Here is a 12,303-nt window from a genome sequence, read left to right as displayed (position 1 = left end):
AATTATATCAAGTTTGCATTATCATACATTATACGTTTTTGTTATTATTAGAAAAAGGAGAAATAGATATTAAGTACACCTTCTCAATGAGAAAATGCATTAGTTATTTCTTATCTTTTGTAGGGACAGCATGTAAAAGTATAATAATAATTCTTTCTACTGAACTGAATTCTGAACAGCTTTTACAGAAGAGAATAATGATACCAGAGACTTTAGTATTTTTTTTCCATTTAAGTTAATTTTACAATTTCAAATTTGAAATCAAACAAATTAAATATTAAAATTATTTTAGTTTTATCTAAAGTAATTAATTTAAATCAGTTCAATTTATTTTGCAATATAGCTTTGATTTAATACTACGTTACAAGCTTATTCTTAATTTCGCCTTATTTAAATGATAAGATGAGTGGTTAGTAAAAAAATGAAGATTAAATTAGACTTCCTCATCGAATGTAACATTCTTTAATCATTTTATTGATTTTTTTAACCGTAACATTACGAAATAATGATAAAAAGCTATATTAAAAATGCGATTAAATCTCTTATTATTAATTCTTATTAACTGTTTGACATAAATCTTATATTATGATAAAAAATAGTATAAATGAATTTTAATATATATATATATATATTTAACTCTTTCCGCCTTGTGGGCACTAAGAGTGCCTCTTTTAGCAAGCCTATTATGGGTTCGGCCAGGTGGTAAAGAACGGGGCCGGACATATCCGAACGGACCCCCTCCAAAAAAATTCCTAGAGATTTTTCGACCCGTCCGGATTCGATCCCAAGTCCCCAGAGCGGTAAGCTATCACTTTAATCGCTTGGTCATGCGGCCAAATTTTAATAATATAACAGTATATACACTAGAGCACGCGATGAACTTAAATAAATAACTTATTATTAAAAATATACGATGTAAAAATATTTTGAATTTTTTATTTTAAAAATTTATAAAATATTTGCTTTAGAAATTTAGAATCTTAAATTTGTTTCGATTTTACATATATTTTTAAACAAACACGGATGAACATTTAGTTTTCGCTTGAAATAGTAATAATAAATCAATAATTTCAATTAATAAAAATATTATTTTTATTGGCTGTAATATCAAGTTTCTGTTAAGTACAATTTTTATGGTTGTTAGAATTTGATTGATTTTAGTCGTAAACGTAAAATAAAATTCAACAGATGGCGCTGAACTTGTGAGAAGAGGAGCAGACGACAAACGAGTTCCAGTGAAAGGCGGAAAATGTCGATGAATATCACTCTCCGTCTTTAAGATCAAAAAAAAGGAAAAATATGACTAAAGAAGAACAAAGGTGAGTCGATCTTTACTATTTAATTATAAAAGCATTACATTAATAAATATGTGAAGCATTAATTTGTTAAAAACTAAAAGAGCTCATTATTTATGATGACAGATTCTGATGAATAATTTATACTTAAATAATATTTATAAATATATTCTTTTGTAAATTTCTATTTAAATTTTAATCATTTTGTATGCTTAAAATCTTTTAATTATATATAATTATATTTTTATCTTACAATCAAACTGTATTTTTCAAAATTTCTCATCATTTATGTGTGTAAAAAAAGAGCAGAGAGAATCATCAAGCTATTTTCATAACAGTGCCATTTCCTATAATACCTGAATAAAGAGAAAGCAACATGTTTAAGATTGTTGCACTAATAGTATATATTTAAAATTAAATATAAGAAAATATTTAATTTTTTATATATAATATTATTGCAACAATCTAGTGAAATAAATTTTTATTTTTACTTTTTAAAAATAATTTTTTTTTTACTTTCTAAAAATAATTTTTTTTTCTTTTCCAATAATCTTTGAAAGATCAAAACGTTCATAAAGGTTTTTTCTTAGTATTTTTTACAATACATTTTATAAAAAAATTTTTGAAACTTTTTTTATAACTTTTCTGTATTAGCAATTTGCTTTTATTTAAGAAAAAATTAAAAAAAAAATAATAATAATTGAAAAATTTTCCGCGTTAAAAACTATTTTTAGAAAATAAATGATGCAGCAAAAAAATATAATATAACATCTGTTTATATAACCCTATGTATGAAAATTATAATTGTAATTATTATTTATTAAAAACTAAAATTAAATATTTTGTAATTAAATTACCTGTTGTAAAATAATGTATTAAAATCTGCAACATCTTTTTATTATTTGCAATTAAGGCCATTTGAAACAAAATTTTACCAAATTCACAAATTTTATTATAATTTAGAAAATAAAATTATTTTAATTACTTGACATTGTAAAAATTATTATGAACGATTTAGTTTGATTCTGGAATATTTCATTCATAAAAGTCTGGTTGTAAGAAAAGTATTCGGCCCATGGAGATATATGCCGGAGGAAAGTAGTAAAGGAAGAACTTCTAATAGGATTTTTTGAATTTAAAGATAGTTCAGAAAGCGACTATCAGAACTACTAAATATGTCTTATCCTTTAAGACGACAAACGTTCTCAATCGGATTAGAGTATTATTGCAAATGGTGGATGGGTTGATCCAACATGATAGAGTTGTTATTATTTCACTTCATGTTTGATGCATTATATGCAACCAATTAGAATTAATTTTGAATTAATAGAATTATTAATGAATGCATTTATTATTTAGTTTTTCATTTTATCATCTTGAATATTTTAACTGTTATATAAATTTTTCTTGTCATTTTAATGGTTAAAAATTTTTCGATAAATTATAATGTGCAATTATATAATCCAATTTACATTAAAAAATAAGTATAAACCGAATTCGACTTTTATGTGAAACTTTAAGCATTTACTGGAATATACTGGAATGCCAGTTTCAGATTTGTCTTTTTTGAGTTTTTAAGGTCAGCATATTTCGTGAAAAATATAGTTGAGATCTTCAAGAATAACTCATAAAAATGCGAGGAGCTAAATTAAATTAAACCAGGATCTTTCATTTCAGTAGAAAAATTCCTTAGGCTTACTGCACAATTAGTTGACGGCTGATTATGAATTGATCTATGGAACAGATTTATGGAAATAATTCTTTTGGAATACAGGAAAGGCATAAATATATATTCAAGCTGTATCATTTGATTTTGAAACAAAAAAAACATTGAAAATTATAATTAAATTATTTATTTTAGTAATTCTTAATCATAAAATAAAAAGAAAAGAAAATTTTGTAACGATTTCAATTATTTTAAAATTGATGTTAGTTATTTATAGTAAAAATTATATCTAAAGGTTTATTATTTAAAGATTTCAAGAATAAAACTCTCAAACTAAAATATTAAATTAAAATTACTGAATTTAGCAGAATTCAGTCATTTAAATTACTAAATTTTATTAGATTCAGTAATTTAGAAAATGTTCTACTACTGAATTTGTTAGATTCAGGAAATATTAAACTTATGATGGATTGTAGATTTATATTTAAAATATAATTATTATAAATATAGATCTGAAATCTATAAAAGAAATTTATATATACTACATTGTATTGGTATTTACAATTTAAATCTAATTTTAAATTAAAAAACAAAAATAAAAATAAGAAATTTATATTATACTATTAGTTTTAGGTAGGTGTATGGACTTTTGATATGAGATATAGATATAAATTAAAAATTTGCTATTTTACTTTATACCGTATATCTGTGTAATTATTAAATATATTTTTGTCCTAACTTTCAAAGTCAAACATTAAATAAGTATGAAATCCTTATATTAATCTGTAATATAAGTTATTTATTTGAAAATTTGAAAAAAAATGTTTCGTGTTTAAATGCTTACAATACTTTGAAATAATAAACTGTTTTTATTATATCTTGAAGTTGATTTTTATAGAATTTAGAGACTGAATCTAGAAAATTATAGATGTAATAAGAATGTTTATAAGAATTTTAAAATTTTCTATTCTTTCCAGATATCGTGTTTAAATTTTTAAAAAATTTGCTATGACAATAGTGCAAAAATAAAAAAAAAAAAATAAAAATTCATTCGGCTGCAATATGAAGTTAAAAATATCTTTTACTATTCCTCAAATATAACTGTTTTTCAAATATTCATAATGATATCTTGGTTGCAAGTTTTATTGAAAACTTGCAACCAAGATCATCATTACATCTATCAAATAAAAAAACAATCATTTTGATTTTGAAACTCAATATAAACAGTGTTTAAGGAAACTTGTATTTTATATAACTTAATGTTGTTATTTAGTATCTATTTCTTCACTATATTTAAACTACTCATTTTTTTATAGTTGAATTTTTCAAAATATATTTTAAATATTGCGTATTTTAAATATTTTTAAATATCTTCATTCATACACATCTAAATAAGATGTGAACAAAAGAGTATAAAGTAAGGCGAAAATAAAACATTAATATCACGTAAATGAAATTAGACGGCTTAAAAACTTTTAACAGTATTTAATAATCTTATATTCGATGTAAAAAATTGTAATATTTGTTTAAGAATTTTCTATATTCTAAAACATTACATTTGATTTTCTGAATGTATTGCAAAAGAATTTAGTCTAGTTTCATTTTTTTTTTTTAGATTTATGGAAAGAATTCTTTTGCAATACAGGAAGGGCATAAATATTTATTCAAGTTGTAGACCTACTATATAATATAATTTATTTTACTTTCTTTACATTCTATACATTACTTTTTGAAACATCGTTTCATAATATTACAGTGAGAAACATTTTTTGAATTCAGTAAACAGGTTTCAAAAATATTTAAAGAAAATTAAGTATATTCTATAATAATTCATCAATTTATAAGAATTTAATTAATTTTATAAATTAAAATTTTGAGAATAATAAATGAAACTGAAATCATTTCATTTTAATTAAAATGGAAACATCATATTAATCAGACTAATTCCTTTTCATTTTATTAATGATTTATTTAAATTAATAAAAATTACGACAGAAAACTACATATTTCTGTTCATATTGTAACAAAAGTATTGTTTTTTTAAAATATTTCGATGATATATATGATACAATATTGTAATTTAAATATTTTATATTTCTTATTCAATAAAATATATTTGAGTTCTAGTTTGATTTAACTCAATTAAAGTTTGTGATAACAACATTATAAACTTTTAATAAATTTGATATTTGTTAAATATTTATTAAAAATATTTAAATTTTATAAATTTATTTTTCTTCTATTTTTTTATTATTTAAGTAAATATTCAGTAAAAGACAATTTTAATGAAATGAGTACATTTAGAATGACGATAATATATAATCGGAGTATTAAATAATTTATTGATATTGACATTATATATAAAAATTTTACTTTTTATTTTGGAATTTTTTTGTGAGTGGAAATATAATATTTAAATTCTAAATTATCTACCACATACGAGTAAATATGTATGCTTAAATATATTATCATTCATAAAATATTTCGATAAAAATTCTTTAATCTGTGTAAAGTGTTCATATTATATACAGAAGATAGAGATTTATAGCCAAATGGGCCTGTAGTGAGAAATTTTATTGCATCTCGAGAAATGTGGCTCGAATACAATCTAATCTTTATGATTAATTCAAATCCGAATTTCATTCCGCATCCCATGTTAGCTGATTATTTGGACTAGACTCGTCAGATTTTAAAAATAAGATTAAAGCTATGTTGTAAGTAAAATTCGCGTAAAATACGGTGTATATTTAATTTATTTAAATTATAATTCACAATAAGCATTATTATAAAATATATGATGTTACAATTATTTCTGTCATAAAAATTTACTTCTATTTAAATTCGCACAAGCCAATATTGTTCACGCAAATATTTATAAAGAAAACAATCTAATAAATATTTATTTTACATAAACGTATTAAAATATACTTATAAAAGTGAACAAATACACTAAATACACTTTTCATCCTTATACTTGTATCACAAAGCAACAAATTATATAATGAACTTAAGCTACATAGAACTTAAGTTAAAGAGGATATATCAGAAATTGCAAAGGAAGTAGAAATGCTATTTTCGTAAGTCAGAATTTATAGTAATCATAGATGTATACAAGACGAATCACTTTTAGGGTAATTCTTAAATTATTATTACTATCATAAAATATAAATAGTTATTTCTGTGTTTAAAGCCTACAATTGCAGTAATACAGTAGTAGCAAAAGAATACAAAATGTTTTCTGCGAATTATAATGTAATCGCAAGAACGTGTATCGAGATTAAACATATGTAATGCACATTTCCGATAGTCATAATAATTGTACATTTCTAAATAATCGATGTAGCGTTTCTTAGCTTATGCAAATCATTTAAAATTTAAAAAAAACTTAAAAAATGCTCATAAGGTTTTGACAAATTAATTGATAAAATATAACTAAAAGTGATTAATACCACTAAATAATTTTACTTATTTTTGATATTAATAAATATAATGAATATTTATCACGATATTATTGTTTTTGTGTAATAGATAATGATAGTTTTGGGTAAATAATTTAAGTACAATATAATGATATAGAATTATATTCAGTGGTGATATTCGAAATATTTAACAAAGGGTTCGCTAACAGAAAAATTTTCCTTAACAATTTTTTTCGCTCAAATGGTGCATTAGCAACATTAGCGCAAAAACTGACCTTAAGATACCCATATAAATAAAAAAGATGCGTTCGCAAAATTAAGTCAGTTAAAATTTAACATTGTGTTGCCAGAACTATATTTTTTTGATAAATAATAAAAAAAAGTGTTCAAAATGGTTTATTTTGTACATATTTTAATATTTTTCATTCAAAATATTTTATAAACATAAAAATTGGCTTTTTCTCAAGAAAAAACTTTTCTAAATCATTTATTTTATCATTAGGTATTATTATAATAATAGATAGATGTCATCGTCTCTCGAAATACAATATCTTTTTTATTTCGCTGTCGATAGCCGGACACGTGTTCCGCAGCCATCTTGTATTTTCTCGCGCGCGTGGGATTGTGGGATCTCTCGTATGACTGGACCTAGTTTCAAGAACTCTCTTGAGTCGATCGCGATTAAATCTCATTTCAGTCGAGATTGAAACGGTCGATGGAGGTTGCACCATGGCGAACGGGGTATAAGGCTCTAGTTTAGTAGTGTTACAGAGTATAATACGTATATTTTAATATATTTTTTAAAAGAAACAAAACCACTGAGAAATGTTACGTGTGTTTAACAACGGGTTCGGAAAACTTTGAAAATGTTAACAACGGGTTCTGCCGAACCTGTGCGAATCCGCTGAATATCACCACTGATTATATTTATATATTTATAAAATAATATTAATAAAACAACAATAGTATAAATTTATAAAACTATACTTCGATGTAGTGGTATCTTTAATTATAAGATTGATTACATTCATCTATATAAATCGAAAAAAAAGAAATATTTCTATTTTTTTCATTTCTAAATAAAAATTTAATTTTATTAAATTTGATTTTTTTGAAATAAATATAAATATGTATTTTATTCACTTGAAGCTAGCAAGTTTTAATATTTTTCAAAATGTACTAATATTATTGAAATAATTCAAATTTATATTACTAATATAGGAAATATTATATTAATATTTGCATTATTAGTTTTTGTTCTATTTTGAACAATAAAATTATAAAAGTGAGAAATCGCTATAAAACGTAATAAATGACAGCCAACAAAATATAGTTGTTTATGTTCTAATCATTTTGAAGAATATTTTATTTGTAATAACAATATATATTTTATACAAAAAGTAATATTTTTAATAATATTTAATTTTCCAAAAAAATATATTAAATCGATTATAAAGACTAAAATTAGAATATATGAAAAAGGGTTATATTTTATCAATTGATAAATCTGAAAAAATGAAAAGGAAACAGTATTAATTTATTAAAATGTTTTATTTATTAGATAGTTTTAAAAAAGTTATTTAATAATTATGCAACATACAGTAGTGTCGATTTTTCGAAAAATCGATTAACCGAAATCGACTTTAGAGATTACTAATTCCAGAAATTACAAAGTTTTTATGTAATAACGATTGTCGACGATCTTCTTTAGGTTAAGTATTGAGCTAGCTCGTTATCTATATACGACTTTTTTATTCGTATTTATTACATCACAAATAGAAAAGAAAAATTAATAAGTCACAAGCTTCTAAATTTCTATGCCTTAGCCTTTTTATGATTATTGTAATAGAATTAAAATTAATATTTATAGTTTATTTAAGGTGTTTATCTTGGTTTTCCTTCCCTATCAAGTGTGATCGGTTGTCCAAAATTGTCCCGTTCCGATTATTTCGGATAATTGCCGTTGCACTGTAGATTAAATGTAAAAAAAAGTAAATTTTAAGCAATAATCAAAATTATAACAGAAGAGAGATTCGTCCAGAAAATCGAGAATTATCAATGAATTTTATATCTACATAAGAAATAAGAGTGTTTCAGAGAAGTTTTAAATTTTTTTTAAATTTCCAACGATTTAAAATTTTTAATAAATGCTTTTTACTAATATTTTCAATTTTTAAACCAAATAAAGTTTAATTTAGTTTATTAGCCTACTGAAGTTTTGTCTAAAAACCAAAAAATTAATTAGTTGATATTCTAATCGGAATAAATTCTTCGAATTGCTGCCACTGCTACTATATCTTTCAACCATAAGATAAAATTTTATCAAACTATCAAATTTTCACTAGTAATGCGAAGTTTCTTATTTCTCCATAACGATGCTATGTCATATCACGTTTTTATTTTTATATGTTCACATAGACTAACAACTTATTTCGAATATCTTTTTTGTGATAACATAATGAATTACTAATAAAACAATCGGGTTATATGACTAATTAAAGCCTAATTAAAATCCGACGATTACTATAATACATCTGATTTGGTTTTATATTTAATTATTATAAACTTTTTAATTTATTAAAGATATTGTATAGAACTTAAAACGCTGAAAAAATTTATTTTTGTCAGTATTTTTTTTATTGTATTGAATCCAAAACGACTCCATTACCTTGCTTGAACAAGTTAAGAGAAAAATATCTTAGTATAAATAAAACTTCAGAAAAGATGCATGGCATTTATAGAAAAATTTATAGATAAAAATGTCATAAAGAGAGATTGATTTTTCTAAACTTCTTGGATTCGGAAAAAATTTCAATGAATTTAGAAAAAATTTTAAATAACATTCTTTTTGGATATAGTAGACTAAAGTTAGGTCTAAATGGGTCGATTTTGAATGTATTACATACAATATTGCATTTGAAAACGGTTATTGAAACAAAGAATATTCAATCTAACCAAATTCGATTGCTTTGGTATCCCCGCGGAAAATATATGTTTCAAAAGCCATTCAAATTGGTCAAGCCGAAACTTATGCGAAATACACATTCATTGTAATCAAATGTGCATGAATTGTGAATTACTTATATTATGACACATATCAAGAATTTACATAAAACTTGTAATAAACGATTTAGTCAAAAAGAGTGCCAGTTTAAACATTCAAAAGTAAAATAAAAAATGTGCTTATCAATATAGGTTGTCTATTGATTTTACACAGACAGGGTTATAATACTGTTAACGGCCAATATGTAAATAAAGAGTCAGTCAGAAGGGTATATTAACGTCTATAGACAATTCACCAATGTTTGATCGTGATCTCGATTGTGAATGATAAGAAGTTAGTAACGAGTTTAGACAACGAATTGCCGATGCCTTCTTGGATGCAGAAGAGAATTTTAGATATAGCGAAAGCACTGAAAGTAAAACGGCAAATTGTTTACAATATCGTTAGATATTTTGTGAAAGAAGGATATGTTTTGAAGAAAGCACGTAGCAGTAATATAAATGTGTATATTGATGCAGAAATGCGTGAATCCTTAAACATATCGTGGGGAATAATTCCTGTCCGACCTTAATGCAAATAAATGCACGCTCACGCCAACAGTTACCAGCCAAATCTCGTGTTCAACCTAGAGCCATAGCAAAATGTTTGGATAGAATATTGTATATTGTAAAAGAGTGAATACAAATTCCAGCTGACAGAGATAGAATGGATATAATCGAATCCAGATCAGATTTGCAATGTGATTTATTCAAGAAGCAGTTAAAGAATACTTTGTCTATAAAGAGTAAACTGGATTTAATTCATTTACACAACAAAGATAGGGAAGGTCAAAAAGAGAAAGATGTGCATAAATCATATCAGGGCAGAGAGACTCTAATTTGAACATTATTGCCACAGTATTGAATTTGGAAGGCTACGAAATATTCATAGTGGAACGACAATAGAGGTCATGGAAGATTTCCTTATAAGTCTCTTAGCTATTGTGAGTAAAAGAAAGCTTCTTAATTTTAGATAACGCCCGGCCATATATTAATGTTAACGATCCTTCGTCTATCTGCAATATCAAATTTCTTCCTCATTTCTCTTCTTCTTAATTCCATTGAAAATACTTTCTCAGATCTTAAAGCTTTCATAAAGTGTCAATTATCCAAATTGCTGGAGATCGTTTTTGTTAGTGGATCAGCATCCAGATTATCGTTATTAAAATCTGCAACATAAAACAGGGTTGAATGTATTGCATTTGCTAAATGTCAATTCTGGTACAATCGAATGCTAAATTATTTCCAAAATATATCGGCGAGAACTTATCTTACTGTAAGTTGCTATCCACGTTGTTTACCACGTACGTTGAAAGTACTGTATTGTGCTTTTAATGAATAGGGGAGACCGGGGCAAGATCGGCATGTTAAGCTTTACTTAAATTTTGTGTAATAAATACTGCTGTAAACTGAAAAAAAAGCTTTGCATATTGTCTATTGGAATGTTACCTTACTATAGAACTGGTTAAAATCAGTTTGGAAATAAAAATAATTAAAATAATTACAACTTTACAAGAAGAGAGAAATTGACGAAGTTGCCCCGGGTATAGGGGCAAGATCGGCAACTTCTCTCTTTTTGTAAAGTTGTAATTATTTTAATTATTTTTATTAAAGTTGCCCCTGATATAGGGGCAACAGTAATGGGGCAAGATAGGCACCTATATAAAATTATGTTATTAACAATGTATAAGTTGGAATTCACTATTAAAACAAAGAAATACAAATCTAACACCCATTTAATATTATTACAACGAAATGCAAGTTCAAAGACATATATACACGAATAACAAATGCAAAGATGTTTTCATTTATCATCTGTTTGATTTTTATCCTTTGCTTCTAATGTGGCTTTATGTTGCCGATCTTACCCCGCTAGTCATGATGTCGAAACATTAAGTACAACCCTGAGAACAGAATGCCAAGCCACGATCTGGCCACCTGAATAAGTTGAAGTTACATCCTTCTAACAGGAAAAGTAACTTTCGTTATCATGGAATTATAACAAAACCTGCCAATTCAATATAAATGGAAAAAAAATATTATTTGAAATTCAACGAAAATGAAAATTTGCTCGATAATTCAACTACGCTTGTTGGAGAACAATAAAAACACTACACTCAACAAGCCACCAATAAAACTCAACTGCCTAACCTATAACCAAAGTCTCCTTTTAATTTGTTTTTAAAAAAAAGCGCTTGACAAACTTGCCCCGCATGCCGAAGTTGCCCCGGTCTCCCCTATACTTTGACTGTTTCGATGATTTACTTAATTAATTAGAAAAAGACATTGTCTTTACATATCGATCGTGTTTCGAATTGAAAACTTTATGTGCATATTGTACGGCCATTTTATTTTTTGCAAATGATTATTGCAGTGTTACTTCGTTTCATTCTCAAAAGGAAATTGTTACATATATTTTTAATGCTCATCAAATGCTATACAATGACAATACAACAGCTATTTATAAATTGTTAAGAAATTATAATAATTTTAAGAAAAACCAAACATTGCCAATTTATAAAAATAAATTCGAAAAATTTTTATATAACGAAAACTTTTAAGTTAAAATGAATCTTTTAATTTATTTTATTAAATGTAATTCTAATAAATCATCCATAATAAATATAAACAGATCGTTAAATATAATCTGGGTGGGAAAGATAGAAACTGTATGCACAAATAGAAGGAATGGTTCAATTCAATTTTGTATCTTGGGAATAAAAATACAGTATACAAAAAAGTCGTGAAAATGCTTTCAATAAGTCTTTCATAACACAATAAATTTGAAAAAACTTACAAAATATTGTTTACTTGTTTCAAAGCGATCAAGCATGTTACTATTGTCTAAAAAACCAAAAAATTAATTAGTTGATATTCTAAT

General features: G+C 24.8%; 1 protein-coding gene across 1 annotated transcript in view; it reads left to right on the top strand.

Annotated features, from left to right (window-relative positions):
• The first annotated feature begins 1,219 nt into the window (after positions 1–1,219).
• The window catches only part of LOC111623407 (adenylate cyclase type 2-like), a 136,888-nt gene continuing 125,804 nt past the window's right edge, over positions 1,220–12,303 (top strand). Inside the window, exon 1 of the mRNA XM_023365972.1 lies at positions 1,220–1,319. Coding sequence (XP_023221740.1) covers positions 1,300–1,319 — 20 coding nt within the window. The 5' untranslated portion in view covers positions 1,220–1,299. The remainder of the gene's footprint in view (positions 1,320–12,303) is intronic.

Source organism: Centruroides sculpturatus, unplaced genomic scaffold, assembly GCF_000671375.1.
Source record: "Centruroides sculpturatus isolate CEXI.00-Female unplaced genomic scaffold, Cexi_2.0 scaffold314, whole genome shotgun sequence".
Lineage (NCBI taxonomy): Eukaryota > Metazoa > Arthropoda > Arachnida > Scorpiones > Buthidae > Centruroides > Centruroides sculpturatus.
The sequence above is the reverse complement of the archived record's forward strand: the minus strand, read 5'-3'. Positions and strand labels throughout refer to the sequence as shown.